The sequence below is a fragment of the Spinacia oleracea genome, chromosome 5 (genome assembly GCF_020520425.1).
Source record: "Spinacia oleracea cultivar Varoflay chromosome 5, BTI_SOV_V1, whole genome shotgun sequence".
Classification (NCBI taxonomy): Eukaryota; Viridiplantae; Streptophyta; class Magnoliopsida; order Caryophyllales; family Amaranthaceae; genus Spinacia; species Spinacia oleracea.
In genome coordinates, this window is record NC_079491.1 from 102,948,862 (window position 1) to 102,971,471 (window position 22,610).

General features: G+C 41.7%; 1 protein-coding gene across 1 annotated transcript; it reads right to left on the bottom strand.

Moving 5' to 3' along the window:
- Nucleotides 1-19,719: 19,719 nt before the first annotated feature.
- On the bottom strand, nt 19,720-22,198 carry LOC130460892 (pectinesterase inhibitor 10-like). The gene is made up of 2 exons (XM_056828664.1): nt 21,574-22,198; nt 19,720-20,672 (listed from the first exon to the last, which is right to left on the bottom strand). The coding sequence occupies exons 1-2, from the start codon at nt 22,047-22,049 to the stop codon at nt 20,471-20,473; spliced, it is 678 nt and encodes a 225-aa protein (XP_056684642.1). The 5' UTR covers nt 22,050-22,198; the 3' UTR covers nt 19,720-20,470.
- Between the last annotated feature and the right edge of the window lie 412 nt (nt 22,199-22,610).

Here is a 22,610-nt window from a genome sequence, read left to right on the forward strand (position 1 = left end):
TTCTGCGCTGCCTTTTTGCGCTGCTCCTTTTCGTTTCGTGCCAAGTATTTGCGAATCTTTTTTGTGCGCTAAAATGCTTCTTTTCCTTTTTTAAATGCTTCTTTTCTTCTTTTTGTGCGCTTTGCAAAGTTTTTTTTTTATTACTTTTTTTTTTTATTATTTAATTTTTTTTACGTTAAGCGTAGAACGTACTTTTCATTTGTTTTTTTTTATTCGTGACTCAAGACGACTTGAAAGACGGGTCGAATGAGATAGGATAATTTGTATAGGTATTAGTCAAGCATGAGGATTACATCTGCTAGGACTCACAATTTGCAGCCTCAAACTAGTGTCATGAGTTTACATCAACCAAGGCCAATGAGTAGCATGAGGACGGCTCAAGTGTATATCCAAACAAGTTATATGGTCATTATACTAATGGTGGTGTAAGAGCAGGTTTGGGATTTGGAAATAATGGGTATGACGCACGTGTCAATGGCCGTACGTAGTTTGCAGTTGACAACAAGTTCAAGAACAAGAGTCGAGGTAATGGTTTCTTGGGTTATGGCAATGAGAACATGGATGGGTTAAATGAGCTGAACAGGGGTCCCAGAGCGAAGGCGTCTAAGAGCATAAGGATTGGAAAGGGTAGACATCGTAGAACTTTATGTAGTTTTTGTGGCATGATTTGGATTGGTTGACTCAATTCTTTTCCTTCGTCTGCTTGGGTAAATTCCGCACTTTGGGAGGTACGGGTTAACTCAATTCTTTCCCTTCGTTTACTTGGGTAAATTTCGCACTTTGGGAGGTACGGGCTAAGTATTTCATGGCTCGTTCTTTTCGCTCTCCCTTTTCTTTTTCTCTTTTTAAGTATTTCATGGCTCGCTCTTTTCCCTCTCCCTTTTCTCTTTCTATTTTTAAGCATTTCATGGCTCGCTCTTTTCGCTCTCCCTTTTCTCTTTCTATTTTTTCTTTTTGCATGGGATTTCTCCCCAACATAAATCCTTCAATTTTTTTTAATTTGGGCTAAAAGGTAGATGGTTGTGGTCTTTGAGTCACGAGGCGAGACTGAGTGAGCCTCGTTTTGTAGGCCTATAGTGGACCTTTAACTTTAGTAGGCCTAGGGTGGACCTTTAGCTTTAGTAGGCCTAGGGTGGACCTTTAAATTGTCTTACTTTGCAAGCGTATTTAGTCGTTTCTTAAAATGTGCAAATAGCGTAGATTCGAAATCTTGTTTTCACCTTATTGAAATTTAACGAAAGAATTACATCGAAATTAATTTTTTTTTCTTCTTTTCAGATTCCGGTTTCCGGGATTAAACTGGAAGTTGTGATTTAGACTCGAACTTTCATTAAATTTTTTGATTATAATCCGTGTATGAATACAAGGAGGTGGCCTAGACTCAAAATAATGACGTGGCGTAAGCCTATAATACTTGACCAAGCAACTTTCAAACTTAGGCTAATTGCACCATAACTTTCGTTGGTTGACACTTTAGATTTTAACCCTTGGGTGTTCATTTGTCATGCGCCATTTTGCTTAATGTTGGCAAGGTAGTTAGTTGGGGAGATCGAATTTTTATTTTTGCAAGACTAGAATCATTAGTGCGGCTTCCCTCTTAGTGTGTATTGCTTTACCCCAATGGTAGCCTTATGGTATGCCGATTTGGGTATTTTCATGGTTGGTCATGTTGCATTCATGGAAAATCTTTTAGTCCGTACTTAGTAGTATTTCAAGGAGCGAGCGGATCGAGAGGACTATGATAGTCGTGACCCAATGTGATCATAAGCCTTGAGGCCCTTAATTTTTTTCTTTGCCAATGGTATTGATACCTTAGGCTCACTTTGGGGGTTGTGCGACTATGGAGGAATGATTTTCAGAATATGACTGTTTCCATTTTGCAAATACTTGAATTAAATAATATGTTCTTTTTATTGGTGAGAGAGAGTATTGAGGCCGTAGATTCTTAGAAAGGGATGACAATTACATATGGGTGCTTATTGATTTAAATGTTAGGAAGGGAGACTCAATATGGTTTAACCTTTTAACTTGCAGAACGACACCAAGCATTAGGACCGATTCTATGGATAAGACAACTATGACTTAGGATTTAGACTAGGCTATGCCAAAGTACAATCTAAATACTATGTTTTAGTTGTCTTATACATAGAAATCGGTCCTAATGCTTGGTGTCGTTCTGCAAGTTAAAAGGTTAAACCATATTAAGTCTCCCTTCCTAACATTTAAATCAATAAGCACCCATATGTAATTGTCATCCCTTGCTAAGAATCTACGACCTCAATACTCTCTCACCAATAAAAAAATATACTATGTAATTCAAGTATTTGAAAAATGGAAACAGTCACATTCTGAAAATCGTTCCTCCATAGTCGCACAACCCCCAAAGTGAGCCTAATGTGTCAATACCATTGGCAGGAAAAAATTAATGGCCTCAAGACTTATGATCACATTGGGTCACGACTATCATAATCCTCTCGAGCCACTCGCTCCTTGAAGTACTCCTAAATACGGACTAAAGATTTTCCATGAATGCAACATGACGAACCATGAAAATACCCAAATCGGCATGACATAAGGTTACCATTGGGGTAAAGAAATACACATTAAGAGGGAAGCCGCACTAATGATTCTAGTCTTGCAAGAATAAAAATTCGATCTCTCCAACTAACTACCTTGCCAACATTAATCAAAATGGTGCATGACAAATGAACACCCAACGGTTAAAAATCTAATGTGTCAACCAACGAAAGTTATGGTCCAATTAGCCTAAGTTTGAAAGTTGCTTGGTCAAGTATTATAGGCTTACGCCACGTCATTATTTTGAGTCTAGGCCACCTCCTTGTATTCATACACGGATTATAATCAAAAAAGTTAATGAAAGTTCGAGTCTAAATCACAACTTCCAATTAAATCTCGAAAACTGGAATCTGAAAAGAAGCAAAAAATTATTTTCGATGTAATTCTTTCGTTAAATTTCAATAAAGTAAACACAACATTTTGAATCTACGCTATTTGCACATTTTAAGAAACGACTAAATACGCTTGCAAAGTAAGCCAATTTAAAGGTCCACCCTAGGCCTACTAAAACTAAAGGTCCACCTTAGGCCTACTAAAATTAAAGGTCCACTATAGGCCTACCAAACGAGGCTCACTCAGTCTCGCCTCGTGACTCAAAGACCACAACCATCTACCTTTTAGCCCAAATTAAAAAGGGGGAGAAATCCCAAGCAAAAAAGAAAAAAGAGAAAGAGAAAAGGGAGAGCGAAAAGAGCGAGCCATGAAATACCTAGCCCGTACCTTCCAAAATGTGAAATTTACCCAAGTAAACGAAGGAAAAGAATTGAGTCAACCAATCCAAATCATGCCACAAAAACTACATAAAGTTCTACGATGTCTACCCTTTACAATCCTTATGTTCTTAGACGCCCTCGCTCTGGGGCCCCTGTTCAGCTCATTTAACCCATCCATGTTCTCATTGCCATAACCCAAGAAACCATTACCTCGACTCTTGTTCCTGAACTCGTTATCAACTGCAAACCACGTACGGCCATTGACACGTGCGTTATACCCATTATTTCCAAAGCCCAAACTTGTTCTTATACCACCATTAGCATAATGACCATATAACTTGTGTTGATACATCCTGTTGATATACCCTTGAGCCGTCCCCCATGCTACTCATTGGCCTTGGTTGATGTAAACTCATGACACTAGTTTGAGGCTGCAAATTGTGAGTCCTAGCAGATGTAATCCTCATGCTTGACTAATACCTATACAAATTATCCTATCTCATTCGACCCGTCTTTCAAGCCGTCTTGAGTCACGACTAAAAAAAAAACAAATGAAAAGTACGTTCTACGCTTAACGTAAAAAAATAATAAAAAAAATAAATAATAAAAGAAACTTTGCAAAGCGCACAAAAAAAAAAGAAGCATTTAAAAGAAAAAAGGGAAAAGAAGCATTTAGCGCACAAAAAAGATTCGCAAATATTTGGGACAAAACGAAAAGGAGCAGCGCAAAAAGGCAGCCCAGAACACGCTTTCAACGCCCAGACCTAGGCGCCGAAAATAATAGCGCCCAGCCTTGGGCGCCGTTCTTGCTTTCAACTCCCAATTCCTAAAAAGTGTTTGTATATTTTCCTATATACATGCGGATGAATAAGGAACACTTGGGGGGTAGAAGATCGTATAAAATACGTAAAATACGCGCGCTCCAAAATTTTCGTACACTTATTTCACCCTATTTCAAACATTACGGTTCCACTCGAACGTACTTGTTTAAAATTGGCATTCTAAGAAACCATTTTCTGGCTAAGAATTACGCAAGACCTGATTCCAAATTAAATCTATTTAAGGCGGATACGTAGGCAATCCATGATTCGGTCCAATCAATTTGCAAAAATGTCAAAGCCTATAGAATAACAAGAATAAAAAATAGAGTCCCTTATTGAAATTTAATTACTTGCAATCCAAGTCGAAAGAAAAATTTAAGTCAAAGGAAGAATCCAAGTCATCAAGATGCCAAAATAAGCACACATCGAAAAATAAATAAGGGCACGTACCCTTGCCAGAAGGAGCACTCACACTCCTAGGCACTTAGCCAATACTCAAAAGATCGCTTCGCCTCAATTGAATGGGGGCTAGCGCGAGCGTCCATGACCTCTAAAAGTACTCGACTTGACTCTCCCTAAAAGCAAAGTAACTCACTTAAAGACCTTCTTTCACCACTAGACACAGTCATAATCGCCAACAAGTAGTAAAGGCAGTAAGCTTGCAATAAAGAGGATTGTTCTACGGCATCGCCCCATCGTTCCTTCGAAGTCAGGGCACCCGTTCATGGTAGTTCAAATGCTTGCGAATCCCCTTTGGAAAAAATCAAACATTGTCAATAGGACTTGGCACTTTACCAAGGCTTACCCTACTCAGACATATGACACGGTCATCTAAAATCGAAATCCGAAAGCATCATCAATGGGAAGACATAATAGCAACTGGGGGCTAAAAAATTAAAATGAAATAGCTAGGGAAAGAACTAAGTATACCTTGACCTTTTGTGCAGACATACACCAAGTAAATCTAAGTAAATTTGAAAACGGTTTATATTCCCGCCATTCTGGAAAAGATGGCCCTAAAAGCCCAAAGCATGTGCCACACGGGCACAAGTAATATCTTGACGCCTGCACCATGGCTTCCAACAAATCCTTAGACAGCATTCCAAAAATCGTAACAGTATTTTGATTCACTCATGTAAACCTGTACGAACCCTTCTATAAGTCAACTTACGTAGGACACCTCGGATTGTACACAGTAGGACTTGGATTTCAAATAATTTTCAAAGACTTCTTCGAACATAATAAAGTGTCGTTGGTTTAATCTAAGTATGCGTTTATCTCGATGTCGCAAGTGAGTCAAAAAGATTTCTAAATATGATTATGGGTAAAGAAAGGCACCTAGATTTTGGTCAAGGCACACTTCAACATGTGACTACCTTGACCATGGCAATGTCGCACAATACGACATTTACAAGAGAAGTAGCAAATCACTACTCGAACGCACCTCGCACTAAACGAGTCTGGTTCAAACTATTCATGATCCATGTCACCATGAATGCATAAAAACGTATGCCAAGCATTATAGCATCAAGCCGATCCCGTAGCTACAATTGGGGGCTTGAGAAAAACACTCAAAAAATTGTCGAAATGACGATTTTATCGCAAATTCTCGACGCTAATTCTATACACACGTCATAGGGCACAATCCTAAGGTCAATCGTGTAAAAAAAACCTTAGAATGGCTACAACCCCTCCCAAATTCTAAGCGCTACTTAGAAGATATAAAGTCACCCCACTATCAAGGGTAAGTGAAAATCGCGATTCACCAAAACTCCGGTCAAAACTACTACACATAACGCTCGCCCTATAAGCGCCCGTTACACAGTCTACGTCGTTCCAAAGCAAAAGCGAAAGAAAAATCAAGGATAAAAACTGTCAATTCTGCCCAGAAATCATTTTCAACGCCCAGAGTTGGGCGCCGATATCTTTAACGCCCCAGCCTGGGCGCTGAATCTCTCTTCTTGCCAAATTTTGTCCAGATATAAAAACAAGAAAGAAACATCTATGAATCCTGGCATCGAACGAAGTAATAAGCCGTGTACACCCACGTAGAAGGTGCTACACTTATTCGAGCACCTGAACGAGGCGCGATGAAGTACTCCAATGCAAAAAATAATAATGATATCCCAACACCTGGAGAAATGTTCTAATACATGTTGTTAGGCCACACAAGCTTACGTCGCACCATAAGTTCAACCATCCCACGGTACAAGTCTAAAAAAAAAGGGGTAAGGCATATTGCACTAATGCGGGCACGACCAAGTGCATGTGTAAAAGAGGCAAAGACTACTTATCGCCCAAATTAAAAATGCAAGCCACACGACTTCTACATTAAGGATTAAAGGTAAAAAAATATTACCTACCACGGAATCGATAGCTCGCACCTACACGAGCGGAACCCCAAGGCACCTTTCTCGAAAGAACCTACAAAAATCGTACGCCAAAGGAAGCATCCCAACATGCATACTTGGGGGCTCCAAGCTACGAAACGACCATAGAAAAATAAAAAATCTCGTAGCAAATGATTGAACGATCGAAAGGGCACGATGCTTGAGCCCACCTCATGAATGGGCATGAACCCTATCAAGCTTCTAAGCAAACTATTCAAAATCAGTCATTGCTCAAAAAAAATAAAAAAAATAAAAATTATGATTCAAGCAAACTAATTAATGGACCGCACGCAACGGCCATTCTATGAACACTCGTTCGCACATACATATCATCATTCTAAGTATCGAACATTCACGAACGCGTTCAAAAGAAAAAAATATACAACAACAAGAGCGATCAAAGTCTTACGCCTCAAGGTATGTTCCTCGGGCCATATCGACTCGCCCAACTATTACAATAATGGTACGCCTTAAGAGCGACAGTTCCTTTGAATAATCGCCCCAAAGCGACAAACACCGTAGTCCACCAATCGGCTACGGCTTCTCGAGAAATCATCACAATCACTCAACTCATTGTGATCTCCGATAAAATTCTACGTTCCAAAAATAAAGAAAAACAAAAGAAAAGAGAATAAGTAGAATTTCCAAGTGAAATAAACGAACGAACAAGAGGCCAATTGTGTTATAAAAATACCAGCCCAAACAACATTTTCAACGCCCCACCTGGGCGTGAATTATTTCTGACGCCCAGGCCTGGGCGCCGAAAATGAACCTAGGCCCAAAAAAGCTCTGACTTCTATAGGGCCCTTCCGTATCCACTCGACTCGAAAATTGCCGAGTTCTTTACTGAACTTCGCACCTCACGGCTTTGTTCAGAGTAGCACACCACTACAAATATCACTCGCACTTACGAGCACGATCCCAAACACGATCAAGGACATTACAAAATGCGTATCCCCAAGGAACCTCTTTGACAAGAAATGACCGTCAAGCACGAATGCTTGGGGGCTCGAAAGAAAATATATATTTCAAAAGAGAGTATGCAAAGTTAAAACAATATTCCCAGACTACGCTGTACGAAGTCCCGTGTTTGGATAATCTCAAAATATAAAACCGGATTACGACCTCAAGACAAAGGTCGCCGTTGATACTTGTACATAGTCCCCTAATCAAGGACCTAGGTAGTGGCAAAGTTGGGCCATAAAGACTAGCTCAAAAGAAGATGACCACGAGACTATGGTCCGTCTAAACACGTTGTCAACCCACATTCAGGTTGCAACTAAATCCGAGCATCCCTCGAAAGAATTCGCTCTTACAAGAATGAATAAAAAAAATTCTCAAAAGAAATCACAAGAACAAATGAAATAGGGACTTGCCCACCTCAATCGGGCAAGATCGCGGCACTTACCCTGCGAGTCCCAAATCGAAAAGACGAATTCAGGTTCGCTCACCTCCAGCGAGCGGGGCGTCCACCCTTAGCGGACAAGGCCCGCCCACCTTCAGCGGGCGGGGTCTGCGTCACTAACCGCGCAGGTCCTCAGTTTTCGAAAAAAATCTTCAAAACAAATAAAAACAGGCTCGCCATCTTCAGCCGGCGGGGTCTACGTCACAAACCGCGTAGGTTCTTATTAAAAAAAAAACAGATTCGTCCACTTCTATCGGACGGGGTGTCCACCCTCAGCGGACAGGCTCGCCATCTTTAGCCGGCGGGGTCTGCGCCACTAACCGCGCAGGTCCTTAGTCACCATAGCGATAGCTTTTTTCGGTTTTCCCTTTTTCCAAAAATTAAAGGATTGGTTTTTCGTTTTTCCAAAAAAGAACGATGCGCTAGATTTTCCTTCGTTTTACGTCCCATAAAAACAAGGGGGTTTTCTCGTTTAGCTAACCCTGAAAATGAGAATCTTTAAAAAACATTTTTACCTCGTGATTGGGCTTGGCCAGGCCCAATTACACTTTATAACTTTGATTTCGAAAACATCTGTAGCTACTCCCAATGACAAAGTGAGGGAGTTTTCTACGCCTCTTTAGATACTTCCAATGACAAAGTGAGGGAGTTTCTATGCTATCCGTTGACAAATCCCAATGACACGTGAGGGATATGTCGACACTTAAGTCAAACGTTATCATCGGGGGCTCGTGAGACCCTCGCAAAACAAGTCACATACACTATGGCTTGTGTGACGCACCCCGTCTAGTACTTTGACCATCGTCTCATCCCGAGACTCAGTCAAAGTGGGGGCTAACTGTAGACACCTACTTTTGTCCCCATTCCCGAAAGGGTAGGTTCGATGATGAGAACATAAAATCTCCACTTGGCAACGCATCTCTTATGAAATAATGAATCTCGACCACCCTTTTTATTTCACCCGAAACCTGCTATTTATAGAAACCTACTATTTATGGAAACCTGCTAAAAATAGTAACTGCCGTAATGGGTAGTTGTTAAAAGTGGCAAGTCATAAAAGATAGAAACCTGTCAGAATTAGGTGTTGCACTCCAACATAAATCCTAAATGAGATAGAAATTGCAAGAGGAGTCCTATTCATAATATGATTCAAAAATAAGAGTTACGTATTAATTAAAATCCTAACGAGCCTAGAGTTCGTAACGAAGCCAGACGCATTCCGTCATAAAGTTAACACGCGCTAAAAGACTCGGATAAGTCTTAAAGACTTCGTATTCCACGAGTCCAAATCTGACAAGGAAATATGGCCCAGACCCTATTTTCAACGCCTGGCTCTGGGCGCCGAAATCTTCGGCGCCCATCCCTGGGCGCTGAAATTACCTGGGTACGTGTTCTTTCCTAATTCTTCTTGGATTAGAGCTCTAAAATTCTATCTTTCCACGAACTCTTTTCTATAAATATAGCCCCAAATTCGACGTGAAAGGAACACATAATTCATATTCTAAGTATTGACTCCAACCCCTATGCCTAAGCCTCACGCTGCGAAATTGATCCCGCGTTCTGTCGCAATCGATCATAAAATCGAACAGAACGTATCTTGTCCCTTGTAGCTGAAGAATTAAGCCCGGAAACTTTAGATTCTTTAAATAAAAGGAGAAATAGCAAAGCAAAAGTGGTTAGTTTTTTGAGAACCATGACGCACCTCTCAAGGGTGCGTCGTAATGTGTCCCTTCGCATGATTTAATCGCTTTCCTCGCCCTTTTATAAAACTGTTAAACTAATAAATCTGATTGTTCTATCACGCCTAATAAAGATAATATCTTGGGAAATTGAACTATCATGCTAGGTCCCTTAAATCAATCTAAACAAGATAATCACGATCGATCTAGTATTATGTGTTGCATATTGTTAAAATCAATTCAGATTAGTTTAATAGTTATTGCATGTCCCTTCAATTATTTATGCTGAGCTAGTAAGAATATCCTGCCTCTGGAGTTATCGAAGAGCGAGTACTCCTCTCGGTAGTTACAGTCCCCCGAACCCTCAATCTCTACCTTGCGGGTGTACGTTGAGAGATCCCCACACCAGGGATCACAAGGGAACCTATGGCCGTCGTGGTCAAACATAATTGCACTCCCTTTATGTCACGATAACCGGGATTTGTCAGTTTTTCTCATTGTCGTTAAAAACTGAATGGCGACTCCTATATTACTAGTCAATTGGGTGTAAACTCACAGGAAATCCAATTACACTTGATTTGACAAAATGCGGAGCTAGTAAGGATATCCTGCCTCTGGAGTTATCGAAGAGCGAGTACTCCTCTCGGTAGTTACAGTCCCCCGAACCCTCAATCTCTACCTTGCGGGTGTACGTTGAGAGATGCCCACACCAGGGATCACAAGGGAACCTATGGCCGTAGTGGTCAAACATAATTGCACTCCCTTTATGTCACGATAACCGGGTTTTGTCAGTTTTTCTCATTGTCGTTAAAAACTGAATGGCGACTCCTATATTACTAGTCAATTGGGTGTAAACTCACAGGAAATCCAATTACACTTGATTTGACAAAAAGAAACGTCACGCCCACGAGGGACGAGGTCACGCATTAGCCTCGCGCTTTTTCGACCCCCTCACACATAGCCACTCCACATGATGATCCACTAGTCATAGAAATCAAGATCTCCAACATGAGGGTAAAGCGTATACTTGTAAATACGGGAAGTTTGTCTGACATAAGTGTGTAGTGCTTAAGCCGCCTATCCCATGTTCTAAGACTATCGAAAGCATTCACTATCCCATCATTGGCTTCGGGGGAAGCATCATACACCCTGTAGGCGTCATAACCTTACCTGTAAGAATAGGAGGACGCATAGACGGAAGGAAAATGAATGTGGAATTCCGGATTATCAAAGACCTAACAGCATACGTCATTCTGGGACTCCCTACTCTTAACAAGATAAAAGATGTGATTGTCACTCATTTAATGCTCTTAAAATACGCGTGTGACGATGGTGTAGGCATTAAAAATGTAATAAATGCCATGTCATCATTTTGGTCCCGAAAAAGTCAAATGTTGTCTTCTATTATTTAAATGACAGATAAACTGTTTAAATTGGGTTGTAAATCAAATAGGCCCATTTTATTCAAATGACGTTTATTTAATAGAAGTGGGTCATTTAAATGGATAGTAAGTAAAAAGGCCCATTTATCCATAAAAGAGAAAATCCTAAACCTAAGAGTAGGATATAAAAAGTAATCTCCAAGTCATTTGGCAGACAGACAAAACGTAATATTCAGAAAACACACTACTCTCCAGAAAACCCTAAGACTACTTCCAAGCACACAAGTCTGACATCAAATCTCGGTGGAAGAAGAACAACAAGCACAAAAGCCGTTCTACCTCCATACTACGTAATTGAAAGAGATCAAGCCCGGTGGCCCTCGTTCAAGACGTCTGACAAAACAAGTTCTTACGGTTGTAGATATCGAATAAGTGGATAAACACATTAGAGATTGTACCCAAACACAAAAAAATCAATAAAATTATTCTGTTCACATTATTTTGATTCTGTTGTTTTTGCAGACTCGTAAATTTGTGTTTACAGGCATTAAAAATGTGATAAATGCCATGTCGTCATTTTGGTCCCGAAAAAGTCAAACGTTGACTTGTATTATTTAAATGACAGATAAACTGTTTAAATTGGGTTGTAAATCAAATAGGCCCATTTTATTCAAATGACGTTTATTTAATAGAAGTGGGTCATTTAAATGGATAGTAAGTAAAAAGGCCCATTTATCCATAAAAGAGAAAATCCTAAACCTAAGAGGAGGATATAAAAAGTTCTCTCCAAGTCATTTGGCAGACAGACTAAACGTAGTATACAAAAACCTACTACTCTCCAGAAAACCCTAAGGCTGCTTCCAAGCATACAAGTCGACATCAAATCTCGATGGAAGAAGAACATCAAGCACAAACGCCGTTCTACCTCCATACTACGTCATTGAAAGAGATCAAGCCCGGTGGCCCTCGCTCAAGACGTCCGACAAAACAAATTCTTACGTTTGTAGAGATCGAATCAGTGGATAAACACATTAGAGATTGTACCCAAATACAAAAATCAATACAAAATATTTTGTTCACATTATTTTGATTCTGTTATTTTTGCAGACTCGTAAATTTGTGTTTACAAATTGGCACGCCCGGTGGGACTACTCTACCACTCATCTCCTTCTCTACAAAAAGAATCAATCTACCAACGAAGATGGATGCTCAACAAACCGTTTCCATGTCTGATGTTGAGAAGGCCGCTATGGTGAAACAAAGGGCGGCAGAATTGGCTGAGATGATGAAAGGGCGTGACGGGGGTATACGCACCAGAGGAATGAAGAACGCTGATCTGAATGAGGCTGCTTCGAGTCTGCGTTCGGCTCCTATCACCACCAAAACAAGGAGAAAGAGCCATGTCTGTGCCTCCTCCGACGTGTCTCCGAATCCGTATTACCGCAAGTCCCGCAACATCCCTGTTTTCGGTTCCTTTCCTGCTGAAGGTGAACGATTCCTTATACCCGGTGAAGAAGATATGCGTCCTCACCAAAAGCCTGACAGGCTGGTCATCCACTAGCCCTTTGTTCGATCCTTTCTATGTAGAAAGCGATGCAAAGAGTAGTACCGGGTCTTCTCCAACGTCACCCCTAAAAGTAACAGATTGTGAAGAATCGGTCCAGTTCCTAAAAACCGACATTGCGGAGGTGATGGCGATCGAATCAAAGACCGTTGAGGACCAGCTTGCCGAAATGAAGGGCATGATCATGAAGCTCATGAAGGATGGCGAGGAGAAAGACGAGGAAATCAAGAAGCAGAATGAGAGGATTTCCTCCTTAACCAAAAAGCTCAAGAAACAGGAAGAGAGCACGGACGAAGAGAACGACGACTCTGAAGGGAGTATGGCTTCAAAATCTACCAAAAAGGGTGAAAAACCTAATGACTCATTCACCATGAAAAAGATCCAGGACTTGATAACAAATGCGGTGAAGAACCACATCGCTGGAGACTCCGGCGCTAGGCATCTATATGAAATGCCGTACACGAAGAGGATTGATTACTTGAGGATGCCCGTTGGTTATCAACCTCCGAAGTTCCAGCAGTTTGATGGAAAGGGGAACCCCAGGCAGCATGTAGCCCACTTCATCGAAACTTGCAACAATGCTGGCACGTCGGGAGATCTACTCGTCAAACAGTTCGTCCGTTCTCTAAAGGACACGACATTTGACTGGTAGACGAACCTTCCTGCAGAAGCCATCGACAGTTGGGCGGAAATGGAGGAAGAGTTCAAGGCCAGGTTCTGCAGTACGCGGCGTGTCGTCAGCATGATTGAGTTGACAATGACGACACAGTGGGAGGATGAGCCTGTTGTAGATTACATCAACGGGTGGCGCACTCTAAGCTTGGAATGCAAAGACCGTCTGACGGAGACCTCTGCTATTGCAATGTGCATCCAAGGTATGAATTGGGACTTACTGTACATTTTGCAGGGTATAACACCAAGGTCCTTTCAAGAGTTGGGTACCCGTGCTCATGACATGGAGATCAGTATCACCAACAATCGTGGAGGGATTTCTTCAAGCTTCAAGAAGGAAAAGAAGGACTTCAAGAAGCCCGAGAAATACGTGAAAGCTCCAACCAAAGAATCATTTGTTGTTGCCACTAGCTCTGCCCCTGTGAAAATCTCTGCGAGGCCTAAAACTAAGGAGAATAAAAGGCCATTTCCAAAGGATGCTCGAAGAGACAGACCGACGCTTAAAGAACTTCAAGCAAAGAAGTATCCATTTCCGGATTCAGACTTGGCCGGGATGTTGGACGATTTGTTGGAGAAGAAGGTCCTAAGCTTGCCCGAGTGCAAACGACCTGATCAAATGGGGAGGACGTCTGACCCAAATTTCTGCCCATACCATCGGATAGTGAGCCATCCTATTGAAAAGTGCATCACTCTCAAAGAGAAAATCATGCAACTGGCGACGGAAGGAAGGATTGTGCTAGATCTGGATGAAGCGGCGGAGTCCCATCATGCTTCAGTCATCCAGTTTGGAAGTTTGGATCCCATTTTGATAATGGATCCCATCAAGAATTCTGCTCCCACCCCTCTACCTCGCAAAGAAGATGAAGAAGGATGGATATTAGTGACAAGAACGAAGAAGAGAAAGAAAATGAAGCTAGAAGCGCAACCTCCTCTTCGTCAAAAGCAACACCAGAAAAGAAACAAATCCAAAAGTTCGAATGTCACGAGAAATAAAGGTCTCGTGAAGAAGAAGAGCACCCCGCGCGACAGTTTTCCCACAAAGGAGGTACGAAAGCATATCACAATAATTGATTTATTTCCGCAGGAATACCTCGGCGAAGTTTCTTTCAACACAGTGACCTGTAGCGTGGCGGAAGAAGAAAAGAAGGAAGAGAAAAGTCAAGTCTCTAAAAGGCTAAACCATGAAAGAGACCCTGAAAGAGATGCAAAGATCCTGGTGTTGTTAGGTACAGTCCCTTCTCGAATGGGTTGGCTCCAAGCTTTATCCCTTCCCGAAGAAATGAGGTTCGCCCTTGCACGTGCCATAGAAAATCCGACGCAATATACGTCGAAGGAAAATATTGAGTAAGGGATCTACGAAAATCACCCTTAGCGTTGTGTTGCATGCAGTGCGGCCTTGGCATTCACAGACGAAGACCTTATGTTGGGTTCAAAGCCTCACAACAGACCTCTCTTTGTATGTGGATACATCCGCAAGAAAAAGATCAATCGCATCTTGGTAGACGGAGGTTCTGCGGTGAACATAATGCCGAAGTCCACCATGACGAAGTTGGGAATCACCGAAAGTGAGTTGACCGAAAGTCGATTGATGATCCAAGGATTAAATCTAGGAGGGCAACGAGCCATCGATATGATAAGAGTTGATCTGACTATCGGAGAAATGACTGCAACAACAATTTTTCATGTCATTGATTCGAACACTTCATATCGCCTATTGCTAGGCGGACCATGGATGCATGACAATGGAGTAGTAGCCTCAACCTCGCATCAATGCTTCAAATATTACAGAAATGGTGAAAGAAAGGTGAATGCGGACGTGAAGCCATTTTCTGAAGCAGAGTCTCATTTTGCCGATGCAAAATTCTATGCCAGCCAAGGAGAGCCTGTTGATGTAATGCCCACGGAAATCGCATCGACTGGAAAAGTCATGCCGAAGAAGTTGCAATCAACGGTAGAAGAGAAGCCTTCAAGGAATGCTCTGGAGCCGTCACATGAAACAGTTGATGAGAAGAAAACCAAGGAGATTCCTTCGCAAAGAGTTGAAGAAAATCCTAGATCAGCAGTTCCAGTGCTATGTTACATTCCCATGTCGCGTCGCAAAGAAGGTCAGTCTCCATTTGTGAATTGTGGAGCAGAAACAACTTCAAAGAAGGTCAAGGACATGCCGCAAGAATTTGATAAAAGCATGACATTGCCGGTCCATAAGATCAGTGACCCGAAGATATTGACTTCTCCTACTCCAAACTCCACGAAGTCACCAGAAACACCTAGCTCGAGGAAAGATGGCTTCGATCCAGTTGCATACAAGTTAATGGAAAATTCCGGTTATGATTTCTCTAACCCAAAACCCATAGGAAAGCTCGTTGAAGATAAGTCATACGGCCTCAATAAAACTCAGCAAAAAGTTCAGCAACAAGGTGAACGTGTTTGGGTGAAAAAGGTTGGTTTGGGATTCAAGGAGTCGAAGCCAATTGTCATCTCAGGACGACGGAGGTCAATGCAAGCATCAAAATACATTGGAGTTCAGGAAATTGAAGAAAGTGTGGATGAGAATTTTGAGCCAGTCCAGAAGGAATCAGTTTTTGATATGATACATTTGTCTTCAGCTAAAGCACGGTCCTCCGTCTTTGATAGGCTCGACGGTCTGGTAAACTCTCCAACACCAAGTCGAGTCTTTAATAGATTGGGAGATCAGTCCGGGAAAGCACATAAGAGCCCGAAGGCAAAGGATGTCTTCACAAGATTGGGAAAAGTCACTGGCAAACCCACCAATTTTCTGTCACAGAAGCCTAAGAAGGAAGTCTTCAGTCGTCTTGGAAAGAAGGACGTTTCGCTCAAGCCGCAGTGGAGGCCGAAAAACACTGCATAAAAAACAAGAGACAAGTTCGAGCTGGAAAACGATGTCAGAAGCAACGTACCTTCTCGAATGAAACGCTTAGCGGTACTGGAAGTGAATACAGGGGATTCTCTCTGTGTAAAAGGCCACACTATGGTTCTTACCAATCAAAAGAGCTTCGCAAACCAGAAACGTGATGTCGTAGAAGATATGGCAGCCACCTCCTATCACATCACCGCTTATGAAGATGTAGACTTGGAGGAGGAGATGGAAACAACATAAGCACCAAAAACTCTTGATGATGGAGTTGAGACCACAATTGATGAACTAAAGGAGTTGAATCTCGGCACCTCAGATGATCCGCGTCCAATCTATGTTAGTGCTCTGCTCACTAAGGAAGAAGAGAAGGGATACTTCGAACTACTCACCGAGTATAGAGATGTGTTCGCCTGGAGTTACAGGGAAAGGCCGGGTCTTGATCCCAAAGTAGCGGTCCATCATCTAGCAGTAGGGAAAAGAGTCTCAGCAAAGAAGCAACCTCAAAGACGCTTTCGGCCTGAACTAATTTGTTGACTTCATTCGTGAAGTAAAGTTTCCTACTTGGATTGCAAACATTTTCCCTGTGAGGAAGAAAAATGGCCAGTTACGTGTTTGTGTAGATTTCAGAAATCTGAATGAAGCGTGTCCTAAGAATGAAGCGTGTCCTGTCACCGAGATAATGATTGATGAAACAACCGGACATGAAGCATTATCCTTTATGGATTGTACGGCGGGATATAATCAGATCCTCATGGCGCCCGAAGATCAAGAAGCAACGGCGTTCCCTACACTAAAGGGTATCTTTTGCTACAAGGTGATGCCGTTTGGTTTGAAAAATGCAGGCGCAACTTATCAACGAGCAATGCAGAAAATTTTCGAGGACATGATGCATAAGACCGTTGAATGTTATGTCGATGATCTTGTCGTCAAATCAAAGAAGAGGAACGATCATTTTCTTCATCTCCGTGAGGTATTCGAGAAGTTGCGTAGGTATCAATTGAAGATGAATCCCTTGAAGTGTGCATTCGGCGTAACCTCTGGAAAGTTCCTAGGATTTGTTGTGAGACATAGAGGAATTGAAGTTGACCAGTCAAAAATTACAGCAATCCAGAATTTGCCCGAGCCGAAGAACCTCAAAGAATTGTACGGATTACAAGGGAGACTTACATATATTCGACGCTTCATTTCGAATCTCGCAGGACAGTGTCATCCTTTTAGCCATCTTATGAAGAAGGGAGCTCCATTTGAATGGGACGATGCATGTCGCAAAGCTTTCGAAAGTATCAAACAGTACCTCTCAACTCCACCAGTTTTAGGGGCACCGGTTCAAGGGAAGCCACTTATCCTCTACATCTCTGCTCATGAAAGGTCGTTAGGGGCATTTTGTGCTCAAGAAAATGAGGAAGGAAAGGAAACTGCTCTTTACTACCTCAGTCGTACGCTGGTTGGCGCGGAATTGAATTACTCGCCCATCGAAAAAGTGTGTTTCGCCTTGATCTTTGCAATCCAGAAGTTGAAGCATTACATGCAAGAACATACGGTAAAGGTGATCTCCAAAGTTGGCCCCGTAAATTACATCTTATCAAGGCCAGTGTTATCCGAGCGACTTGCTAAATGGGCTATGCTTATAAGACAACATGATGTTGTGTATGTGCCTCAAAAGGCGATTAAGAGACAAGCTCTGGCTGATTTCCTAGCTGCACATCCGATCCCATCACATTGGGAGCTTCCCGATGATCTACCTGGAGAAGAAGTATTCTACATTGATGTCTTGCCTCCATGGGAAATGTACTTCGACGGAGCAGCTCGACAAGATGGTGCGGGAGCAGGGGTCATCCTTGTATCACCGGAGAAACATGTCTTCACGTATTCATTTACGCTCACCAACTTATGCTCGAACAATGTTGCTGAATATCAAGCTCTCGTTCTAGGGCTTCAAATGGAAAAAGAAATGAAAATTCAGGACCTTGATGTATACGGTGATTCCAAGCTGGTGATCCATCAACTACTCGACGATTATGATGTCAAGAAAGATGATTTGATACCTTATCACAAGCATGCTTCACAATTGCTGGCAGAATTTGAGAGCGTCCGGTTGCAACATGTTCCAAGGAGTGCCAACAAGACAGCGGATGCACTTGCAAATCTCGCAGCCACATTGGCACTAGGGGCAAAAGAAAACATTTCGGTCCCGGTCTGTAATCGATGGGTGATAAACCCTCAAGATGAAGCTGAAATTGAAGCTGAAGAACTCTCAGGTGCAGTTACTGTCTATGAGATAGACATAGAAGATTGGCGTCGACCACTCATTGATTTCTTGGTACACGAAAAGTTGCCAAGCGATTTGAAACACAAGATGGAAATTCGACGACGTGCTCCATGCTTCATTTACTACAAAGAAACACTTTACAGGCGTTCGTTCATTGAAACCTGGTTGAGATGTTTGGGAGATGAAAAAGCAGCAAAAACAATGCAAGAAGCTCAATAATGGAGTTTGCGGAGCTCACCAATCTGGTCCTAAGCTTCACGATCGTGTCATAAGGATGGGGTACTACTGGCCAACCATGGTTCAAGATTGCATGGACCTTGCGAAGAAATGTGAAGCTTGTCAATTCCATGCGAACTTTATTCATCAACCTCCGGAACCGCTACATCCGACAGTGACGTCTTGGCCGTTTGAAGCATGGGGTCTCGATGCTGTTGGTCCAATCACACCGAAATCATCAGGTGGTCATGCATACATCCTTGCCGCTACGGATTACTTCTCAAAATGGGCGGAAGAAATACCTCTTCGTGAAGTCAAGAAAGAGAACGTGGTCGATTTTATTCGAAATCACATCATACATCGATACGGCGTGCCACGTTACATAATCACAGACAACGGAACACCATTTGTCAACAAGTTGATGACGAGCCTTTGTGAGAAACACAAGTTTGCGCAAAACAAGTCTTCAATGTATAATGCACCTGCAAACGGACTAGCTGAATCTTTCAACAAGACATGATGCAAGTTGCTTAGTAAGATTGTTGGGAAACACCAGCGAGATTGGCATGAAAGAATGGGCGAAGCTCTGTGGGCTTATCGTACCACGTACAGGACGCCAACTCAAGCAACACCTTATGCACATTTTTATGGTGTGGAGGCCATATTGCCGTTGGAGATTCAAATTCCGTCACTGCGCATGGCAATCCAGGAAAATCTCACTGAAGAATAAAATGCTAAGATTCGTCTGGCAGAGTTGGAAGCACTTGACGAAAAGAGGCTTGAGGCGCAACTTTTTGGAATGCTACCATGCTCGTCTGACAAGGGCGTTCAACAAGAAGGTGCGAGTACGGTCTTTCAAAGTTGGAGACACGGTCCTTGCTGTCAAGAGACCGATCATTGTTTCTCGCAAGACGGGAAGTAAATTTGCATCGAAATGGGATGGTCCTTATGTTTTCCAGGAAGTCTACACAAATGGAGCTTACAAGATCGTTGATGCCAAAGGACTGCGCATTGGCCCTATCAACAGCAAATTTTTGAAGCGTTACTACCCTTGAAATTGTGCAACATTGTAACCTCCTAAGCACGAGGCTAAACTGCAACTGCAAAAAAAAAAAAAAAAAAAAAAAAAAAATTAATAATAATAAAAAAAAAATTCCGAAAATGACGTCAGCAAATGACGCCAAAAAAAAACGTTCAAAAAAAAAGTTCAAAAAAATATTTTTGCTTTTAAGGAACTACGTTGGCTTGATCTTGTGGAGTGAATTTATTCATTTCATAAGTACGTAGGCAGCTTGAAGAAATCACTAACTTTGAGTCCAACCACACCAAAAAAAATCTCTCACTTTAGTAATACTCCTGGCCCGCAAGAGTATAAACTAAACATAGAATCAATAGCAAAATTTTGAGAAAAATAGATGATGTTAATTTATTTTTGAATATCGAGTACATCAAAAGTAGTCTCTAAAGAAAAAGAAAAAAAAAGAAATAAAGAAAAAGAAAAGAGAAACTAGGGCAATAAAAGAGAGGGACTACAACTCAAACTTGAAGGCTTGCAAAGCATCACGAGCAAAGCTTTCGCTAGCTTTGCCTCCACCTCTTTGGCAACAAGAATGTTTTCCTTAACAACAACAAGGAATGAGTTTTCTCGCTCACTTTTCTATATAAGGTACTCTTGGAACTGCTCAAGCTTCTTCCTATACTCGGCCCGTACTTGGTGAAGTTGATCTATCTCCCTGTAAAGAGGAATGTACACGGGCTCAACTCCAAACTTCGGACTAGAACTCCATTTTGCTTCCTTGCGGGACAAACGTGCAGATAATGTTTGGAATAAACGGGCCTCATAGCAAGGACTATGATGTGACGCGAGAAGGACGATTTTAGGCGTTTTGCCACCAAATGCATTGACGTCATGATGCTCCTTGTACCAGCTTTTCAGGCCTGGAGGGCTCTATACGAGGATTGATTTTTGCAAAGGGACCCGTCACAGGAGGAAATGAACGAAGGTGTGTTCCATCGACTGAATTAGCATCTTGCATGAGTGACAATGTCTCTTCTCTAGGGAAATCGTGATACTTGAAATAAACCATGTTGATATTGTTAATATTGTTCCTACAGGAAAAGTACTTCAAGTTAGTGTATGCTTAACAATGCCAAGTTATTTTGGTTATACGGGATACAAAAACAAAAACAGCACAAACTATTGTCATCAATTTATCAACATTATGAATTCTTGATACAGTGAACCTACTGTTACTCTGGTATTTTTATTTTTATAAAAAATGTACACAGAGCATGTAATAGTCACTATTACCAATTGCCAATCATCGTTACCATATTATCGCTATGTTCACTATGGGGGCAGCGGGGTATCTGACCATCACTCATCAGCATGTACGGTATCATTCCAAAAAAAAAAATTTAGAAAAGAAAAAGATAACAGTACATGTTCACGCAAAAGTGAATGAACGAAGGAAAGGCGGCAATTCACATCAACATCAAGGTTTATGATCATCATCAAATATCATTATCAGAAATCTAGAAGCAGCATAAATAAATAAATAAGGGGGACAATAAAGTTCATGTGAATACAAAGAGGAAAAAGTTGTGCAGTCATCATCACCAATTGCCATTAACAGTCATTTATCCAAAATAAAAAAATAAAATAAAAAATAAAAAAGGGGAAAGAAGAGTACAGCACGTGAAGGGAAAGTGAATGAGACAAAAACAAAAGAAAACTTCATGGTCATCAATCATCATCATTATTAGTCTTTACCCCATTTATAAAACTAACAAGATGGATGAACAGCAACACAAAACTGAGTAAACGCGGGTTCGACCAAACGAAAATCTCAGCAAAAAGCCATAAAAGTTCAAACATCCAGACACTCGAAGCAACAAAAAAGAAAACACACAGCAAAGGCGAGTAAACAAGAACACCGTGAAAATAGCAAACAACACAGACTAATTACAGTTAAGATTGCTGAAAGAAAAACAAGAAGAGTATACGTACTGGGTCTGAAAGTCGGATCGTGCCTCAACAACGGTAGCGCAGCTCTGTGACGATGGTGATGGACGGCAGCAGGTCAACAAGACAAACAACGTCTCGGACAAGTCGGACCTTCTTAGGCAGGACCGTGTACGACTAACTCCGCGGAGGTTCGAATGAATACAGACCGGGGGCAACGGACTCAGAGCTCCTCTCAGATTCGATGACGGTGAACGTGGACGTTCAAACGCACTCAGAGATCCTCTTGGATTCGATGACGGTGAACGCGGACGTTCAAACGGACTCAAAGCTCCTCTCGGATTCGATGACGGTGAACGCAGACGTTCAAACGGACTCAAAGCTCCTCTCGGATTCGATGACGGTGAACGCAGACGTTCACACGGACTGAAAGCTCCTCTCGAATTCGATGACGGTGAACGCGGACGTTCGAACGAACAACGGACAGCTCCTCTCGCACTTCTTCTGCGGTCGTCGTACATCAAGCAGCAAGGCGGGACTTGGTTCCCCGTTCGAGGCAGTGAATGTTGTTGTTGTTGTTGTTGGTGATTAAAATTTGACAGATTGAGAGGTATAATTATATTCTTGGTGGTTCATAATCCTACTACAAATCAAATACAGAGATGATATATTTTGAACAAATTCTATCTGGATTATTAATTACTTAAGTCAAGCTTGACTGCTTGAGTCCTACTTCGGGTCAAATTGGCGAAGATAAATTTTGGCTAATTCTATCTTATGTGGATTGGTTAATGGTTACTACTTATCAGGTGGTTGACGTTCAATATAATTCTCCCTCCATCGAAAGATTGAGATCATGATATTCAATCATCTGTCAAAAGGAGTCATGAATTATCAAACTAGTTCACTTGAATTTCATGGGCCAAAAAGAAATGAAAGTGGCGTGAGTTTGGTTGATCAGAAGGCCACAAATGGGTTATCCAATAAAGTAAAGAGTTTGGGTTAACCGATCAAGCAAAAAGTGTCAGAATTGGTTTTTGGGCCAAGAGACTAGCACTACTCCTGTTTCTGGAAAAAGATAG

Coding starts and splice junctions, on each gene's coding strand:
- LOC130460892 (XM_056828664.1), bottom strand. CDS start 22,049: ATGTACGACGACCGCAGAAGAAGTGCGAGAGGAGCTGTCCGTTGTTCG. Junction 20,673..21,573: donor CGATCCGACTTTCAGACCCA/GTACGTATACTC, acceptor CTTTTCCTGTAG/GAACAATATTAACAATATCA.